Here is a 21,173-nt window from a genome sequence, read left to right as displayed (position 1 = left end):
CATAAATGCTTTAATCACAGAAAATGGTTCATCTTCAAGGACTAAGAACATTCTGGAAGAATGTGTTTTTATTTAAATACACTGTCCCTTAAAGGGTTAATGCAAGGATTCTGGTTGCTGCTATTCCTGGAAAATACAGCATTTTAGAAGAAAAGGTAATTAAGCAGTTTCAAAGAAGCTGGAAACCACTTGACCCTGGCTGGACTGTTAAAATGAGGATCACATGGTGATTTATGGCTTTGAAAAAAAATGCTTTGTAAACTGTGTTTAAAAGCTGGTCGGCTGTTTTGCTTTGGAATCAAGAAAGATCAACTGCTTGGGCAAAGAAGACAACAGCAACTGAAGCTCCAGAGAGTGAATGGAAGTTGCTCCAAAGTCATTCTACATTCTGAAATCGACTGACTGCAAGTTTTCCTTGAAGCCTGCCTGAAAAGTAGTGCAAGATTCATTGATTGTCTCCCTGACCAGTGCTGGGAATCCAACCATATAGCCCTGACACCATTTCAAGGTCTCTGCCATCTATCCTTTTCCCTTGAACCATTGACTTTTAACCTTTTGGCAGAATTCCTTTATTGAGCCTTAGGGGAGAATTTTCTCCCCATCGGGAGCTTGGGCAGGAGCAGACGCAGATGGGCACGCAGCCAATCGCTGCCCGCGATCGGCTCCATGCCACCATTTTACGTGGGTGGGCCAGTTAAGGCCCGCCCAGTGTGACGGGCACCCGGAAGCACTGAGTGCTTCCTGTGTGGCCAGGGGCAGTAGGCTGAGTTGGGGCCTGAGCTCTTTCGTGCATGAGCGCGATAAAACACAGAAATCTCCCTGAGGCACAAAGCTGCCTCAGGAAAATTAGTGTGATTTTTTTAAAAAGAAAATAAAACATTTTAAGACCTGTCTCCTCATGTGTCACATGAGCTGGGACACGTCTATGAATTTTATTAAAATTTTTTATTAAACTTTAAAAACCATCATGAAACCTCATCCCGTCCATGGATGAGGTTTCACGATAAATGCAAAAGCTGCCTGGACACTTCATCTGCCTGTCAACCTTAAGGTTGGCTGGGCAGCTCAGTTAATTATTTTAATTAGTTTTTAAATGGCCTTAATAGGCCTTTGACAGTTTGGCAGTTGTGCAGCCGACTCTGCTGTGCACCCACCGAACTGAAGATCTGACTGATGCACGGTGACATTGGGATGCATGCCCAACATCACTGCGTGTCTTTTTATGCGCGGCCTGAAGATTCTGGCATGTGTGTGTGTTAGTTAGGTGACTTAGAAAGAATAAGTATCATACTTTTATGTTCCACACTGTATGTTAATAAGCTTTGCCTTTCTCCTTGACAAGTCTGGTTTTATAATAAAGTAATAATTTTGTTGTTTATTGAAGAAACCTGGGCATTGAGTGGTCATCCTGAGACTAATAGGTAAAGCACATAACTGGAAGAATCATTTAAATATACGTTATGACCCTTGGAGCAGCGGAGCCAGAACAGACAGTGCATTCCTCCTATCTCAGTCGTAACAGAACATATTTCTTAGTCAAATCTGAAGTAGCTGTTTTCTCAGTGAAGATCGATGAGCAGCCTGTACCAGTTCCAATATAATATAGTGGCAAAATAGCAGATTGCTAGCCCTGAGGTATGCTACATCCCATTGCTATTGGCAGTCATGAAGACAGTATGGATTACTGTACTCATATAAATGCAAAAATGCTTGTGACTTGGACTATCACATTAAATAATGGGACAACAAAAATTAACATTTAGATGTACTGATTGGACTCAAATATTTACATGACTTTCTGTCTCTTTACATCATCCAAATTTCATTAATGCTTTTGACCACTGTCATCAGCCTCTAACAATATTTTTTTAAATACTGTTTAGCATGGAAATGTAGATCAAACTCTGACCATCTACAAGAAATCACAGAAGAGTATGGATACAGAAATGTTCCAATGCCAGGTAAATTCAATACAGGAATCTATATTTCAAAAATTGTTTTTTGAAGGTGGCAGGCTGAGATAACAGTTGCATTGTAAGTACTCAAATAAATATAAATTGACAGCAGCATTAGAAAAAAATGTTTATGACAAATTTTACTTTCCAGCTGTCCATCAAAATCCATCAACCTACTTGTGGTATTGAACTCTTGCCAGGAATGAAACTCTAATGGTCATATATATTCTGAATTATAGAACAATTAAGATGGAGAAACTAGCCTTAGATTTTTATTGTGTTTGTAATAGATGTTAAATTCATAAAGATTTGTTTGTGCTACCTTATGCAGGGACATTAAACTAAACTGCAAAATCTTTTCTTCTAAGAAATAGTTGGTTGGTAGTAGAGAATCTGAATATTGTTGAATAAAGAGACATGCTGTCGAAACTTTTTGACTTGCACTCTTCAAGACAGATTCACAAGAATACCAATTGTAAAGGGAACAACAATTTATACTGCATCCCTTTTATATTGTCTCCCCATGTTCCTCCTACCAATATAAGAGGAAATAGTATTTAACTAACTTGCTGGAGTTTTTTGAAGAGGTAACAAAGAGGGCTGATGAGGGTAATGCTGTTGATGTGGTGTACATGGAGTTTCAAAAGACATTCGATGCAGTGCCACACAACAGACTTAAGAGAAAATTTATAGCTCATGGAATAAAAGGGACAGTTGCAACATGGATACAAAATTGCCTGAGTAATAGGAAACAGAGGGTAAAGGTCAATCGATATTTTTTGGGCTGGAGGAAGGTTTGTAGTGGGGTTCCCCAGAGCTCGGTATTAGGGCCCATGCTTTTCCTGATATTTTTAATGATCTTGGCACTTAACTGTTTCCTGATGCATTCTCCACGGAAATTCTCAACCAATCAGAGTCCTCTTGCCAACAAATCAGCACTCTTTTCTCATGCAGTATAAATTCTTGTTCCCTTTACAACTGGTATTCTGATGAATTCTTATGTCCTGATGTGTGCAAGACAAAAAGCTTCGATACCATGGGCTGAATTTTGCCATCGGTGAGCAGGGGGCGGGGCCCACTCGCCAACGCGTAAAATAATGTGGGATGATATCAGGGGCAACCTCTAACGTCATCCTGCCCCATTTAAATTTTCAGGAAGGCAGGGGCACAGCAAAATCAGCTGTGGGCCCGCCGACCTGTCAATGGCCAATTGAGGCCATTGACAGGATCATTGAAACAATTAAAGGACCTGACCGTCCAACCTTAAGGTTGGCGGGTCGGCCAGGAGCCCCAGTGGGAAATACAAAAAACATGAAACCTCATCCACCGGCGGGATGAGGTTTCATGTCGGGATTTAAAAGGTTTAATAAAGTTTTGGTGTAATTTATGAACATGTCCCATCTCATGTGATGTTGTCACATGAGGGGGACATGTTAAGGGTGTTTTTTTCTATTTTTAACGTTTTTAAAACTGTCAGCGATCTCCCTGAGGCAGCGCTTAGCCTCAGGGAGATGTGCGCTCTCTTGTGCGCATGCGCGAAAGAGCACACTCTCGCTTTTGGGGAATCCCCCCCCACCCACACAGAGAGTGCATAGCACTTCCCGATGGATGTCACGCTGGGTGGGCCTTAATTGGCCTGCCCATGTAAAATGGGGGCGGAGCCCACTTCTCCGGCGGGGATCAGCTCCCCGCACATTGGAGATTGGGTCGGGCCCGCCTGCCCGATAGGCAGAAAATTCTGCCCCATGTCTCTTTTTTCAACAATCTTCTAAGAAAATGCTTTTCAGTATTAGCTTCAGTGCTATTGATTTATTTTCCAGATCATATGCTATATTAATGTTCATTGATCCTTTGAGATTGTCATATTCTGTAATGTGGATCAAAAATTATAGTTAGTCATAAGAGCTGCATTATTAAAGAACAGGCCATTTAACTTTCTGAGCGTTCCCCCCCTGCTTAATGCGGTTAAGTATTATTAAAATTAGTTGTTGTTTCCTTTTGGGACTGTGAAGAAACTTGCAAAACCTGGCTACATCCAAATAAATTAAGATAGGTCATAGAAAAAGTAATGACTCCTTTCAGAAAACAATACTAGGGTCAAATGTTCCCAAATTATTTGGTTTTGTTTTCTAATTAATTTTCCCCAGTGGATTCAATGTTTTCTTGGGTACTGTTTCACATTGGGTCTGGATGAGGTTTCTCTAGGGTTTGCCTGTTACCCTAAGAATGCTACCATAGATTGCTGTTTGTAAAAAAACATTCTTGTTTATTTACAGATCTACGTACATCTCAGTACTATACAAGAGCTTGTACTTCTGCTTCCCCCAGAACGCAGTCTCTTAATCATGTGACATTGCATCATAGTAACATCAATAGTTTCATCGGTGCCAGGTGTTCCTGATGTTAACTTTTTTTTTTGCAAAAATATACTTTATTCATAAATCTTCAAAAACATTTCGAACCATTTCAAAATCACCATTACAAAAATACAATCAGGTTCAACTTTTACAACATGAATCACAAGGTGTATCAGTACAAACAATGAATATTACAATTATTGGCAGACATTCATTTTAAGCTGTACAGCCTGAGGGGCTCTTTACAGTTCCCAGCCCCTCAGTGCACTGTGGCAGAAAGGTCTTAGGCAGCGACCCTTCCCCATTGCGCCTTTGTGGCGGCTGCCCCAAACTTAACTGTGTCCCTCAGCACGTAGTCCTGGACCTTGGAATGTGCCAGTCTGCAACACTCGGTCGGGGACAACTCTTTGCGCTGGAAAACCAACAAGTTTCGGGCAGACCATAGAGCGTCTTTCACCGAGTTGATGATCCTCCAGCTGCAGTTGATGTTTGTCTCGGTGTGTGTCCCTGGGAACAGCCCGTAGAGCACAGAGTCCTCTGTCACAGAACTGCTCGGGATGAACCTCGACAGAAACCACTGCATCTCTCTCCAGACCGTCTTCGCAAAGACACAATCTACAAGGAGGTGAACAACGCTCTTCCCACGATTTACTTTGGCTCCTGAGGCCAGTTCGAACTGGTCGCAGATGTGGATAAGTCTGTGCACCGACAGCGGATCCGAGCAGAAAACGATGACATCATCCATGTACAGGGAGACTTTGATCTGAGTGCCTCCACTACCTGGGATCGTCACTCCTCTTATGCCCGGATCCTTCCTGATGGACTCAGCAAAGGGTTCTATGCAACACACGAAAAGAAGAGGTGAGAGAGGGCAGCCCTGCCTGACTCCAGATTTAATAGGAAAGCTATCTGTTCCCACCCATTGATCGAGACTGCACTACTGATGTTAGTGTAGAGCAGTTGGATCCAATTGCGAGTTCCCTCCCCAAACCCCATTTTGGAGAGCACATCCACCATGTAGGTGTGCGATATTCTGTCAAAGGCCTTCTCCTGATCCAGGCTGATGAGATAGGTGTCCACACCCCTGTCCTGTACATAGGCAATCGTATCCCTGAGCAGCACGAGGCTGTCAGAGATCTTCCTGCCTGGCACAGTGCAGGTCTGGTCAGGGTGAATCACCAATTCCAGAGCGGATTTGACCCGATTGGCGATGACCTTGGACAGAATCTTATAGGCCACATTCAACAGTGAAATGGGTCGCCAATTTCTAATTTCCTCCCTTTCCCCCTTGTGCTTGTAGATGAGGGTGATAATGCCTTTCCTCATGGATTCTGACATTCTGCCGGCCAAGAGCATACTCTCGTATACTTCTAGCAGGTCCGGGCCGATCCAGTCCCACAGAGCCGAATACAACTCCGCTGGCAAGCCGTCGCTTCCGGGAGTTTTACTCTTCTCGAAGGACTCAAGGGCCTCAGTCAGTTCATCAGGAGTTAGTGCTTTGTCCAGACTCTCCCATGTACTGTGGTCTAAGACCTCCGTGATAGAGGACAGGAAGGACTGGGAGGCCGTGCTGTCTGTGGGCTTCACGTCATACAATCTGGCATAAAAGGATTTGCTGATCCTCAAAATGTCGGACTGTGATGACTTTACTGAGCCATCTTCTTCCTTCAGGCTGCTAATCACAGAGCTCTCTCTGTGTACCTTTTGGAAGAAGAAACGTGAGCATGTCTTGACCTGCTCCACGGAGCGGACTCTGGAACGGAAGATGATCTTGGAGGCCTCCGAGGCAAAGAGCGAGGCTTGCTGGCTCTTCACCTCTTGGAGTTCCTCCTTGACATCGACCCCCATTGACAGCAGCCGGAGCAGATTCTGCATGTTTTTCTGGAGTCGGGACATTTCCCTCTGTTCCTTTCTAGCTTTCTGGGTGCCTTTGAGGATGAAAAACCTCTTGATGTTTCCCTTGATCATTTCCCACCAGTGACTCAAAGTGGGGTTTCATGGTTCTCCAACCTTTGTAATCCCTCTTGAGCTCCTCAATGTCCTCTGGGGTCAGCAGTTTCACGTTTAGCTTCCATGCCCCCCTGCCAACCCTCTGGTCCTTCTCTAAGTGACAGTCAGCCAGTAGGAGGCAGTGGTCAGAGAAGAACACCGGCTTGACGTGGGTGGATCTGACTGTGAATGCATGGGACACAAACAGGAAATCTATCCTGGAACAGACGGACCCGTCAGGCCGTGACCAGGTGTATCTACGCTGCGCTCCGTCTGCAGGGTTGCTGAAGACGTCGTGCAGTTTGGCATCCTTAACTGTTTCCATCAGGGATCTGGATGTAGCATCCAATCTGCTGTTGGCCCTGCCAGATTGTCCAGCCACATTGATGATGCAGTTGAAGTCACCGCCCAGAATGACCGGCCTGGAGGTTGCCAGCAGCAGTAGGAGCTGCTGAAAAACCTCCAGCCGCTCAGCCCCTTGTGACGGGGTGTAGACGTTAATTAACCGGAGTGGAGCATTCTTGTACATTATGTCTGCTACGAGGAGGTTCCCGCCCACCACCTCCTTAACCTGGGAGACAGTGAAGCTGCCTCCCCGCAGCAGAATCCCCAGGTCGGAGGAACGAGAGTCGTTTCCGCCCGACCAGATTGATGGCCCATGGGACCACCATCGTGACCATTGCCTGTAGGAGCTGAGGTGCGGTATTGCACACTCCTGCAGAAACAACAGGTCAGCTTTGACCTTGGCAAGGTAGTCCAACACATCGCGTAGTAGATTTAATGCTATGCACATTTATGGATACAATCTTTACACCCATTTTAAAGCAGTTAGTCGCTTACCAAACCTGTTGTCTCTGAGAGTTCCTTCATGCCCGTGGTGTGCTCAAATTGCTTCACTTGGGATGGGCTGAGGAAAGCGTCCTGAACCTCCCCATTGGCGGTGTTCTGCTCGGGTGGCATCTGGGGGTCCGTGCAGAGAGCGGGGTTTGAAATGTCCTCTGTTGGAGAAGCTTCTCCAATCCTCTCCCCGTCTGGGGCGTTGCTGCTCCCGGCTTCCTGGAGCTGGGGTGCGCTGAGCGCCTCACTGTTCCCAGATTCCTGGGGTTGTGGTGCACTGGCCTCTTCGGGTTGTGGGCAAAGTTGGGGTGCACTGGTCTCCTCATTGTCACCAATGTTCTGGAGCTTGGGTGTCTCATCCTCCAACTCCCTAGCGTTTTGCCGCTTCTTCTGTTGGCGCCGCCCTGGCCCTTCTTCGTCCGAGGAGCTGCTGCTCTTGTTATCCATGTTGGATAGGAGACGCCTCTTGATTCTTGTCTGGGAAGTGGCTTGGTTTCTTTTTAGCCCCTTCTTCCTTTTGGCTCTCTTCACCAGCTGCCATTCCCCCTGCTGCTTTCCCACTGCTGCCTCCTCCTCCTCCATTGATTCGCTCTCCTGAGGAGTGGGAGGTTCAGGGGGCAGTGCTGTTGGTTGGCTGTCTGTTGCCCCAGTCTTTTTCTCCACCTTGTCTCTCTCTGTGTCCTCCTTTGTCCCGTTGTTCTCCCTGGGGGCCTTGGTAGTTGGAGTGACACGAGGCATTTCTTCTGCTTCCCCCTTGTTGGCTTTGGCTGCCTGTGCATAAGTACGGCAACGTTTGGGGCAGGTCTTGTAGAGGTGACTTGCCTCGCCACACAGGTTGCAGCACTTAGTCTGTTTACAGTCTTTTGTCTGGTGCCCTTCCTGTTTGCAGTTCTTGCAGAGGACGGCACTGCAGTTGGCCGCCACATGACCAGACTTGCCGCATGAGCGACAAAGTTTGGGTTGCCCAGTGTAAACAAGGTAGCCACGGCTTCCCCCGATAGCGAATCTGGAAGGGGGGTGGAAGACGGTTCCCTTACCGTCGGTCTTGAGCGTTACCTTAACCTGGCGTTTACATGTCCAGATCCCCAAATCATCTCTAACCTCGGTGCAGCTCCCAACCTTATTGAAGTACCTGGTAAGGAAGGTGAGCACGTCAGCGACAGGGACGTAGAGGTTGTACAGATGCACCGTCACCACCCGTTCTCATTGCAACGGCAGAGCAAAGAGCGGCTCCGCCGTCAGGATCCTCATTTCTGGCAGGTCTTTCTTTTCCTCAAACACCTTCAGGAGTTTGATACAAGCTGCCACTTGCTTGAAAGTCACATCAAAAAGTCCAGCGCTGGGGAAATCCTGTAGGCAGTAGATCTCCGTAGCCTCGAAACCACACAGCTTGAATAGGATCCTCTTGGTGAAGAAGGTCCTATCCATTCCTGTTCCTTGCTCGCTGCCCTTCACCATGACTCGGATGGTGTTAGGTACCCCATGGTAAGGAGTTCGACTGGTTATAGCCATTGCTCTTTCCCTGGCAGAAACACGATTAAGGTCTCTCCCCTGCCAGGTAAGTGTTCCTGATGTTAACCCTTTACTCTACAGATACCTCTCAGAAATGTGCCAGAATTAACTCAAGTTTTCTGGCAAATTCTTTACTTAGAATTCCATATTAAATTTGTGTTGATGCAAACTCAGTTTTGAAATATGAACATGCAAGTTGTTAACATATTTTTATCAAATTCTCTAGTCCACTATTTTAATAAGGCTTTAATCCATTTCAACTAACCAGATTAATGTTTCTATGAAAATAGTGAAGAAAGAAATTAATCTGATTATGTTTGTATGCAAATATTTACAAAGTGTAACTTCAAAGCCATAACCCTTTGTGTTTTTGACACAAATGTTACTAATGCAAACTCAAGCTAACTTCAGGACATTATTTTGTGGCTGTACAAATAACTTCTGAAAATTGGTACTAGTTTTATAAGTAAGATCCAGGAGAAAAGAATAAATGCTGTTAGAAATAATAATTTGCTCTGTTGTGTTTCTGCCATGAGGAACTGCATAAACTATATCCCACTAAGGGGTATATATGACCAGGGAATGACTTTCTCCCAACGACCCAACTATATCCATAATAAATTAAGGGGAGAATTTTCTCCCCGTCGAGGGGGTTGTGCGGGGGCGAGTGCGCAGCTGATTGGCAGCCCCGATTGGCTGGGCACCGCCGTTTTATGTGGGCGAGCCAATTAAGGCCCGCCCGGCCTGACGTGCACCCGGAAGCGCTGTGTGCTCCCTGTGCGGGCAGGGGGGTGGTTAACTAGGCCGGGAGTGTGCTCTTTCACTTATAAGTGTGAAAGAGCACAGAAATCTCCCTGAGGCACCCCTGTAATTAGTTGTATGTTTAAACAGTTTAATAAAGTGTTGGAAAAATTTTTTATGATATGTCCCCTCATGTGAAACTGTAACATGAGCTGGGACATGTGCATTAATTCTAATAAAAAATTTTCTGAAAATGTTAAATCATCCATGAAACCTCATCCCACTCATGGATGAGGTTCCATGAAAAATGCAAAGGCCGCCTGGGCTCTTCGCCTGCCCCACAACCTTAAGATTGGACGGGCAGCTCAGCTGATTACCTTAATTGCTTTTCAATAGGCCTTTGATAGTTCATTGGCTGCGCGCCCACCAAACTGAAAATCTAAATGATGCGCGGTGACGTTGGGATTCACGCCTGACATCACCCTGCGTCATGTTATGCCTCGGCGAGCGGGCCCCACCCCTGCTTGCCACGCCGAAGATTCTGCTCTAAAGCTCAGTTGTCATGTCTGAGATAATGGAGCAAAAATGAAATTATCATTTTTTAATACTCAGCAACTTGTATTTTATTATTATTTCCCTTGAGCCATGAGTAATATCAACCTAAACTGAAAAATTGACCTGTGATGGCTGGAAGAATAACTTGACCATTTTGCCTAAGGAAATGATTCTGAGTTTCAACCAAAAGCTTACGGCTTTACTTCTAACTAAATTGATTGGCTAGAATAAAAAAGAGATCTTCATGCTGATGTACCATTTTAAAGCAAACCAGAACTTGTTAACTCATCAGGGACACCAAAGTCCCAATTTATAATAATTTTTATATGCTGTTATATTAAAAATCACTGCACCAACTAAATGATTTGTAAGGAAGCCAAAGTTTGGATGTGCCATAAATTGCTTATGATTAGTTATCTATTGACAGAAGAAAACTGCTAGTGGGAATTTGAACTTCTCCATGAAGCTCACGATAGCTTCTTTAAATCATCAGAACTAATTTTAATGTTAAGGGTAAAATTTCCTCAGTTTTCTATCTTTAATTTGAACAAGCGTACTACTTCAAAAAGGCCCAGTATCAGAAACCAACCTGATTTTTAGGTCTGTAATTCATACTGCTGACTAAAGGCAACACAGAGAAAGACTCTGGTACTGTGCCAGTGCTTCACCCAAGTGACATTCTGTACGTGTGAGCTTGTTAGTGCTATTGTTCAGATATTTGAAACCATTACAGTGAGGCCAATCTTCTCCTAATATAGCATCCACACTCTTGCAATTTCCTACAATGATATTTAGTTAGCAAACGAGCAGGAACTCTGATTGATTTTTCCGCCTTAGCCCGGAGACCTTGAGACTAATTTTAACACCATGTTGCTAACTCGACTGAGAATGACCAATTCAGCACAGAACAAGTCTCAAAATTGGGACCTTTGTGTTATTTATAGTGCCACCTCACATGTTTGATTATATCCTGAGCAATTGGGAGAAAATTTGCAACCGTTTCCCCAATGTCATGGTGAGGCTATGTAGATCGATTTTAAAAAACCTAAGAATGATTATGAACTTTTGTTAGGATTGTTTCCAGACCTCCTCTTAGAATAAAACTAGATATTGGGTGGACTTTGCTGTGTAAAATTTGATCCTCCAATCAAACTGTTAAGGAGATGCCCAGTTGTTTTTTCTGTTTACGCGGGTCTCAGATGCTTATAGAGGGCGCTGCAATGCTTGAATATTTCTGTTGGGGTTAGAACAGCCAAATGAGACTTAATGGATTCCTCCACAGGGCCCACCTGGACTCGGTGGACGAAATGGCCTCCTTCTGTGCCATAATGATGCTAATACACGATGAATGTTTGACTATCATAAGTTGCTGTGAAAAATGTCATAGAGAGTCTATGGGAAGTCTAACAACTGCCCCCACTTAGAACAAAATCCAGCCCATTGAAATCTGCACCAGAAAACTGACTGAAGCTCAAGCCAGCAGAATGGAAGCACATTTGACATTGATCTCCACAATCAGTAATGAAATTGGCCTGAAAAAAATTACAATTTATGCTGTATTTAAAGCAAATGCAAGGCTGGGAAGTTTCCAGAGAAGCAACAATATTGCTAAACATTTTTAACCCAAAAGAAACTCTACCTTACCTTTTTAACAAGGTCTGGGCAAAAATTGGATTCCTGTCATTTTCAGGCATGGGAGTTGCGTTTTCTGATCTGCTGTTGCTCAGTCTCCTTGAGGCAGGCAGCAAGCAAATTTCACACTGCCGCCTCTTTACAGTGATCATAGTATTTAACTGATTGCAACATACACTACTGGCTGGCTGAATGCTCAACAGGGGGCCTAGCACAGTGCCTGGCCAGCACACGTTTCAGCCTGCATCTTGTAGAGGCAGCTGCCCATCTTACAGGGAAGTTGCACTCAGCAGAAGGAAGCTGTTGCCAACTGCTTGTACTGAAATTGGCTTCAAGTAGAAGCTAAACAAATGTGCCAAGGAAGAGAGAGGGTCTCGTGTTCACGGATGCAGTGCTGGAGGCCTTAGTGATGGACAGTGACATCAGGAAAGAGGCCAAATTTCTGGAGGCAACCAGGAGGCCTCAACGAAAACCTTTCAAAGGCAATGGGAGCAGGTGGCCAGGGAAGTCAACTCCTGGAGTCAAGCTCCAACAACCTGGCATCAATGCTGCAGGAAGTTCAATGACTTCACATGGGTGGTCAAAGTCTGTGAATGCATCTTCAAAGGACATCTCATATCCACCACACCACTAACCTCTCATGCAGTTCAATGCACCACAGCCCCATCATTCACCCATCAGCCCTCCCTTGCACTCAGGACTCAGGCCTGACATTCAGATGCTCCATCTCACCCACACACAACTTTCAATAATGCCAGCCTCACACCGACCTCTCAATGCCTTCACAGATCTCTAGCTATTGAGCTATGTAGGCACATTACCCAAACTCAGTGTAATACAATCTGTCGTTTTTTTCCTCTCTCTTGCAGGACCGGGTTGCACACAATCTCATAGGGTAACATGGGTGACGGACAGACTGGCTTCCATATCCTGAATCCTATAGAGGTGATGGTGCTCTGCGTCATGGGTTGAGCTGTAACAGAACCTGTGTCAGTGTCACTGAGAACATTGATGACGATGGTATGCTCCTGCCTTATGCCCCTTCTCAAATTCCCCCTCACCCTTATCCTGCTATTTGACTTGAAGTGTAAGCTGTAGATGGCATAACTATGAATCTCTTGCTTTCTGCACCCATTTCCCTGTTCATTCCAACCCTGCCTAATTGATTTTATGCTTTCAGACACCCAAGAATTGCCACCTACCCAGTCACAGCAGCCTAAGGAAGAAGGGGCAAAAGCAGCACTATGCCAGAGGAGCAGCAGAGCATTCTCACTTGATATGACACTCACAGTCACCAGCTCAGATACTGGCACTATGCAAACTTTAGAATGTATTATAGAGTCAGAATCTGCATATGGTGAGTCATTAGCACAAGCGGGTTTCAGTCAGGCAGGAAGAAAGGATAACTTAGGTGCCAGATCACTAGGGGATGAGGTCACAAACCAGTTCTGCTACAGGGGACTCAGGTGAGAACTTCAATGGGGTGGCATACAGGAGAACACAGAGCCTCCTGTCACTGTCATGGAGCACATAGGAGTCTCGCTCCAAAGTGGCATATGGCACTGCACAGAGTTCGGAGCCCATCTTTTCCACTACAGTTATGGTGGCTAGGTCCACGGCAGCAGTTGTGGACTCAGCTGTGAAGCAGTGCCTGATGGCTGCTGTCTCAGTTTCCACTGAAGCACAAATAGAAACCACCCAACATCTCAGTGCTGCAGTGCGAACTCAGACTGATGTCATGAGGTGCAGGCTTGTTGCTATGCAGGCTCAGACTTCTGCATCATGGCTGTGGAAATAAATACTCTCAGGCTTGCAGCAATCTATCCTTCAACAGGTTATTAGGATTGCTGAAGTGCCACCCTGGGGCAATGACCGTAACTCTGCGGAGCACAAACCTGCTGTCCTCTCTCAGGGTGACAGCATTCATCCTCCCACCACTGACAACACACCAGTGCCCCGGCTGTTGCCTGTCAGCCAGTCATCTGAGACTGCTGCTGCCTAGGTCGAAGTGGTGTAATCAGAAGCTGGACCCTCAAGATGCAGAACTAACCAAGAGCATCCTGCAACGCCATCTGCGGTCTCCTTCCATCAGCCATGCTGCAGCCAGGAGTAGCAATGTGTCAGAGCACTAGGACAGGCAAAGGCAGTGGCACGACAAGCACTAAGGAAATGCACAAGTTGAATAGTTCATTCTTGGTTGTATAATTGGATGGGTGGTTTGATAAAGATGCTATGGAAATGATTTTGGTGTCTTTTGTCACAGGACCTTGGCTGAGAGGATGCTGTGATGGGGCACCACATAGAGGAATGGAAAGGTGGGAATAATAGAGCAATAATGGTGAAGGGAAGCATAGTCCCTTCGCTCTACCCTTTGAGCATAATCGAATGGACTTTCTGTTGCAAGGTCCCCTCTGATTCCATGGTCTTTTATGGCCTTTCACTCTTCACAATCCTTGTTTCCTCGAACAAAGGTTCTGCCCTCACCAGTCCTCCACTTGGTAGTTAACCCAAAAGTAGTTATTTTCTTTTGTCTGGCAGAGCAGCGCCTTTTGTGGGATTTCTTCCCCAACTCTTGATTTGGCTGTCTCTGAGAATCTGACTCTGCAATCAGCAAGAACATTTTACTTCAGATTTCCAGCATCCACAGTATTTTGCTTTCATTTTTGCCTACATCTCATTTATGTCTATGTGTTAAAGCTCGCACCTGACTTTCAATAGGGATGATCTGTCTCCCATACTTCCTGGCAACCAAAACATATAGGGCTGTCGCCCGGCAGAGTTCAGTACAACTTCACACCATTCCTCATTCCAGTGTATTCTGTCTTATCTTAAATTAAAAGAGACAGGGCGGAATCATCCCAGATTTACACTAAGTGCGGTAGCAGGCGGGTAAAACAATGTTTTACATGCCGGCCACAATGGCGCATTTTCACACCGTATCATCCCAAACCCGCCACATTACTTATGAACTCCAGGAAACACACCGTTTCCATGGTGGGTGGGCTCCAATTCGCCTGCCACACCATCACCTCACTGCTTCATCACACCAGGCACCATGTTTAAAGTACAGCCGTGCTCAGTGTTTCCAGCCCAGGGCATGGACCCGAAAGGCAAGAAGATTACAGCCCTCAAGCGCCTTTTGGGTGCCATGGAAGCCCGCTGTGATGACCTCTACCCCGACTTTGGCCACAGGAGGGGCAGCTACATTACTACTATGGCTTGGTAGGTGATGGCAGTGGTGGTCAGTGCCAATGTTGTACAGTGGAGGTTGGCCATCCAATGCTAATACAGGATGAATGATCTCATCCGTACAATCAGGGTAAATCATCACTCTAAACTCACACACTCAAGCCCATCACACATTCACTGGCAACTCACTCACTGCCAGCTCAAGGGACATCACCACTCATTCTCACACACGTACCCTCACATGTCCACTGGGCCTCATCTCCTCTGGAGACTGCCTCCTCAGCCCTTACCATCTTTAGGCCACTTGCATAGATCAGCATGTGCCCCCACACACACCCTGTGATATCCTCCTTCCCCAGTACAGCTCTCGTCTTGCAGGCTCTTCCATTGCCGGAGGCCACTTCTCCCCCTTCCCCAAGCAAGACCTTGCCCTGCAGCCATTGAAAAGCCACCCTCATATGGCTGATCTGGTAGGTAGAGACCTGCCCGTGAGCTCCCCTAAAAGTGATGTTTTGCTGTCTGTGAAGCCTGATGCTGATGACTGCGAGTGCTGCCTGAAGCAAAGTAGGCAGTCTGCCAAATGTACGCCATATATATGCTGCTGTGAAACACGTTGGCTTGTTTTCCTGCCGATGTGGGCGGACAATCCAGCATGAGGAGATGAGTCCGGCAAGCTGGCCTTATAATGATATGCAGATGAGGTTCCTGAATGTGGACCACCATTGGCGGGTGGAGCGGACGGTCGCAAACTGGTTTCACGATGTCGTGAAACCGATTTTTGGTCTTCTCACCATATTGTCCGCTCATGCCACCAAACACGCCCGACACTGATGGGCATGGAAAATCCTGGCCACAGTCTAATAAATTTAGCAGTCATAACACTATATTTAATTTTACATATGCAATGAGCCCAATAATAAGCTCTTACTAATGGCACAATGTTGTCAATAATAATATCACTGAAGACAATAACCATCTCAAACCCATGGGACATATGGAATGACAATTTGTGTGCATGAATGAATGTTTTCTGTTTGGAATACTGCATTGATTCCGGTTGTTACAATGAACATGTGAGAAAACACAATCTTCAAATTACACTAACTTTTATTATGTAGGTGAACACTCAAGCCAACAGGAAGCCCCTGTGTATCTCAATGAAATTCAGCATGAAGGAAGCAGAAGGCAGCCATCAGGTCATGTGGCCTGTTCCAGAGAAAGTCAGCTTACAGTGCCAATCATCACGTATCAAGGTAATTCAGTACTAAAGCTGTAGGACTGACCAGAGTCTTCAAGTAAAATCAATTATTTATAACTATATATATTTTTCAAAAGGTAAAATAATCTACAACTGATTCATGATAAATCATTCATTGCACCATCCTGTGCAAAGAATGTTTTCAAGTTTCTACAGTTAGGTACTGAGCTGAGTTATTTGGCGGAAGCTTGTTGATGTTTCAAGAGTCTCACCTGCCAGTTGGACAGCTGGGGAAAGGCTCGTGCTGCCTCTTTTCGAGAAGGCCCACCGAATCACATGCCAATTAGGCCGTGGTGAGGTTAGCTTAGGGGCCTCCCCTGGAATCAAGGCCCCAGGGACAGGGTTTTGCCTACCGAGAGCTTCTGGCCAATCAGAGGCCAGCAGCTCTTGTGCTCAGCTGTTGTTGGTGGGCACTGGAGTCCCAGGATTGCAGCGCCACACAGGCTACAAGTAAGTAATATTTGGGGGGAGGGGGATTCATGGGGCAGGGCTCGCAGAGAGAAGGGTGCAGAGGGGTCAGCAATAAGGGCAGGGGAGTGGCTCTCATGGGGATGTCACCATCCCGCCTAAGTAAAAGCCCTTGTCATGTCCAGTCCCTCGATCAGGCACTGAGTGCCAATGATCAAGGGATGCCCCCCACCCACCACCCATGGAAGTGAGAAGCTGGCTGCATAGTTTTACCTGTAGTTCATGCTACATGGGACAGGCCCATCTGCAGCTGGGTTAATAACAGTGGCAGCAGGATGAGGCCCTTAAGTGGTCCACTTAAGGGTCTCAATTGGTAGTGGACCAGAAAGGTCAACCATGGGCCTTACCACCCAGAACTTAATTCTGGTGGAGGCTGGAGCAGTGCAGTTCAGGCATGCCACCATCCCGCCTAAGTAAAAACCCTTTTCACCTCCAAGCCTCCCACCAGCGAGAGCACAAGATTCTAGCCATTGACTCTGTTGTGCACAGATAAAAAGGCATTACCTGTTATCCACAGAGAAGGGCCATGATCATGGAAATTGTTACCACAAAGGTCATAGATTATTTCATTGACTAACACAAAATATTCTTTTAAAAGCATGGATTTTCCTATAGTAGTAATGCATTCAGTTTTCCTGATATATGGCACATAAACTTTTTTATGTTTTGCCTCAACTTGATGCTAGAATGTACCTTAGAAGCATCATTTATATAATGTTGAATGTTTTTTTTCTTATCACAGCATTGGATAACATAAGACATGGCTCAAGTCAACAGTCTAGCAGACACAGTCATAAATCTGCATGTTCAGCCATTGTGTCCTCAAAGACTGGATTAAACAGAGGTGTGATTATGATTACTTATATGATCATGGTGTGTAAAGTTTAACATTTCTTCCAAATGTATATTCTCTGTTACAATAAAAATGTGCATCGATGTAACCCATCACTATAGCTTCTTCTTTGGCTCAATGTTAATTTTTGTCTGATTCTACTCACTGTTCCATTGGTGACTGTGCTTTCAGCTGCCAAGGCCCTACGCTCTGGAATTTCCTGACTAAACCTCTTCTCCTGTCTACCTCCCTATGCTCCTTCAAGACTGGAATGTTTGACTGCATTAGAGATGCCGTGTAAATGCGAGTTGTTGTTGATTTCTAGTTGTAATAGGACCCTCACTGGTATTTATGCGTAAGGCTCCTGGCCGAGTCTGGTTGGCACCTCATCTGTGACCAGAATCAATGCCGTTAAAATTGGAAATTGGCAAGAACAAAGCTGGAAATGGACCTGCTCCATTTTATATGCTCACCTGCTCTGTTTCCACTAGCAGAGTTGGAACATTTATCCCACCCCATCCCCTCAGTTTTCAGTAAATAGAGGTGAATTTATACAAAGTCTAAGTGTCATGAGAAGAGAAACAGACTCTAAAGTGGAAAAACAAGAATTACAAAAATGGTTATATTTTATCTTAGTGACTATTTTGCAGAATGCTTTTATCAGAGAATTCTAACTAAATTACTGTTTATGGTTTTCTCAAGGAAATAACTCATCAGAAAATCACATGGAACTGTCTGTAATACTTGAACATGGAAATACTCCATTCAATTATGAAGGTATTTTAGGAAGTAAAATGGAGTCTTCATCAAAGATTTCTGAGCAATGCGCTGGAAGGTATTCTGAATATGTTTTATATGTATTGTGTTCAGCAGAAATTGCTTGTGCCACACATTCCTCAGTACCACAAAGAAGCAAGAATTTATCTAAACATGGAATTCATCTGTTCAGTAATGAAGGTAATTTAATTGTATAAACTCATTCTAGAAAGACAGATTCAAATAAACTCATTTGTACCCTGCTTCAAAGGATCCAAACAATTCAGTTTGTGGGATTTTGTTTTATTCAACCATGGGATGTGGGCATCGCTGGCTGGGCCAGCATTTATTGCTCATCCCTAGTTGCCCTTGAGAAGGTGGTGGTGAGCTGCCTTCTTGAACTGCTGCAGTCCATGTGGTGTAGGTACACCCACAATGCTGTTAGGGAGGGAGTTTCAGGAATTTGACCCAGTGACAGTGAAGGAACGGTGATATATTTCCAAGTCAGGATGGTGAGTGGCTTGGAGGGGAACTTCAAGGTTGTGATGTTCCCACTTATTTGCTGCCCTTGTCCTTCTAGATGGTTGTGCTCGTGGGCTTGGAAGGTGCTGTCCAAGGAGCTTTAGTGAGTTCCTGCAGTGCAGTTTTTGGATGGTACACACCCTGAAAGGCAAGAAGACTGCAGCCCTTGAGCATGTTTTGCACACAGTGGAGGCCTGCTGTGATATTCTCTACCCCCGCTCTGGCTGCAGGAGGGCCAGCTACATTACCACAATGGCTTGGTAGGCGATGACAGTGGTGATCAGTGCTAATGTTGTACAGAAGAGGTTGGCCATCCAATGCAGATGAAGGATGAAAGATTTCATCCATGCAGTCAGGGTATGGCAACCATCTCATCACTCTAACCTCACACGCTCAAGCCCATCATACATTCACTGGCATCTCTCTCACTGCCAGCTCAAGGGACATCAACACTCATTCTCACACACACATACCCTCACATGTCTATCTGATCTCATTTTCTCTGGAGACTGCCTCCTCAGCCTTCACCATCTTGATGCCACTTGCACAGATCAGTATATACCCCCACACACACCCTGGGATACCCTCCTTCCCCAGTACAGCTCTCGACCTGCAGCCTCTTCCCTTGCCTGAGGCCACTTCTCCCCCTTCCCCAAGCAAGACCTTGCCCTGCAGCCATTGAAAAGCCACCCACATATGGCTGATCTGGTGGGTAGAGACCAACCCATAAGCTCCCCTAAAAGTGATGTGGTGCTGTCAGTGAAGCCTGGCGCTGATGACTGTGAGTGCTGCCTGAAGCAAACAAACCTTGAAGCCCTGAGCGAAATGCAGCCTGCCAAGTGCCAGCCTTATATATGCCGTAGTGAAGCACGGCGCGTTTTCCTGCCGACGTGGGTGGACGATGAAGCGGTGGGGGATGAGTCTGTAGGGCTGGCCTTACAATGATATGCTGATGTATTACAGTGAGGTTCCCAATGTCCGAAGGCAGGAAATGCAGCCCACTATTGGCAGGCAGAGTGGACGATCATAAACTGATTTCACAGGGTCATGAAAACGATTCTTGGTCTTCTCACCATATTGTCTGCTCACGCCACTGAACATGTCCGACGCCAGCATGCATGGAAAATCCTTGCCACTGGTGGTGGAGGGAGTGAATGATTGTGAATGTGGTGCCAATAAAGCATGCTGCTTTGTCCTGGACGGTGTCGAGCTTCCTGAGTGTTGTAGGACCTGCACTCATCCAGGCAAGTGAGGAGTATTCCATTACACTCCTAATGTGCCTTGTAGATGGTGGGCAGGTGTTGGGGAGTCAGGAAGTGAGTTACTCACCACAGAATTCCTAGCCCCTGACCTGCTCTTGTAGCCGCAGTATTTATGTGGCTAGTCCAGTTCAGTTTCTGGTCAAAGGTAACACCCAGGTTATTGATAGTGGGGGAATTGGTGATGGTAATGCTGCTGAATGTCAAGGGGGTGATGATTGATTTCTCTCTTGTTGGAGATGGTCATTGCCTGGCACTTGTGTTGCACGAATGTTACTTGCCACTTGTCAGCACAAGTCTGGATATTGTCCAGGTTTTGCTGCATTTGGACATGGACTGCTTCAATTTATGAGGAGTTGCATATGCTGCTGAACATTGTGGAATCATCAGCGAACATTCCCACTTCTGACCTTATGATGGAAGAAAGGTCACTGATGAAGCAGCTGAAAATGGGGTTGGGCCTAGGACACTACCCTGAGGAACTCCTGCAGTGATGTCCTGGAACTGAGATGATTGACCTTCAACAACCACAACCATTTCCATCTGATTCTGAGATTCAAATTACAACCAAAGTCAGATGCATCAGAGAGGAAGGAGACATTCTCCTCTAAGCCATCAGAGAGTTGTACTCATACTTGATAGTCAGTCCACATGTGAGCAATTGTTTTCTTATCATAAGGCTACAGGCTGGTTTCAAGTAAGAAGTATCAGCATCAATATCTGTCATTTGGGACTTGTGGGCCAAATGCATCCTGACACAGGCGGAAAAGGTACCATATGCTAAACAACTTCAGTAAATGGCATAAAGAGATGGCAGAAATACAGGTTACCTTGAAGAAGCCATGTACTCCCTTCCCAATGGTAATTCATCCCTCCACTAGGCTACCATGGATAGGATAAATTCATCTGCACACTGAAGATGCATATCACTGCACTCCCTTCACCACCACCCCCTCAACTCCCTCACAACAAGGAATCATATCTAAATTCTAGATAAATATTAAAAGGCACTTCCCTTTATTTCAGAATTAACGTGAGGATAAAACATCAGAAAACACCTAAACTGCCACCAGCACTTAAAAGAATATCAGTTTTAAAGTCTAGAGATGTGAAAGGTATAAGGTGGGGGTTTCAGACAAAGCTCTGACACTAATGGGGCATTGAAGGGAGGAGGGATGTCTATGTGGCCAGAGATGAATTGAGTGGATGGGAGCATAAGGCTGCAGGAAATTCAGAAGATGGAGTGAGTGAGGTCATGGAGAGATTTAAAGATGACAGAGAGGAATTTAACTTCAATGCATGGTAAAGTGT

General features: G+C 45.5%; 1 protein-coding gene across 7 annotated transcripts in view; it reads left to right on the top strand.

The window, feature by feature from the left end:
- LOC121283302 overlaps window positions 1–21,173 on the top strand; it is a 121,697-nt gene that overhangs the window by 80,945 nt on the left and 19,579 nt on the right. For 5 of the 7 annotated variants that reach the window (XR_005944230.1, XM_041197770.1, XM_041197761.1 and 2 more), the window contains exons 6-10: window positions 1,884–1,961; window positions 15,886–16,020; window positions 17,236–17,337; window positions 18,028–18,102; window positions 18,196–18,282. Coding sequence is in view for 6 of the 7 variants with exons in the window: in XM_041197770.1 (XP_041053704.1) it covers window positions 1,884–1,961; window positions 15,886–16,020; window positions 17,236–17,337; window positions 18,028–18,102; window positions 18,196–18,282 (477 nt within the window). In the remaining variant the exon portion in view is untranslated. The remainder of the gene's footprint in view (window positions 1–1,883; window positions 1,962–15,885; window positions 16,021–17,235; window positions 17,338–18,027; window positions 18,103–18,195; window positions 18,283–21,173) is intronic. The other 2 variants (XM_041197753.1, XM_041197780.1) reach the window with 2 other exon arrangements.

This window comes from Carcharodon carcharias, chromosome 1 (genome assembly GCF_017639515.1).
Source record: "Carcharodon carcharias isolate sCarCar2 chromosome 1, sCarCar2.pri, whole genome shotgun sequence".
NCBI lineage: Eukaryota > Metazoa > Chordata > Chondrichthyes > Lamniformes > Lamnidae > Carcharodon > Carcharodon carcharias.
This window is presented reverse-complemented; position numbering and strand designations above follow the sequence as displayed.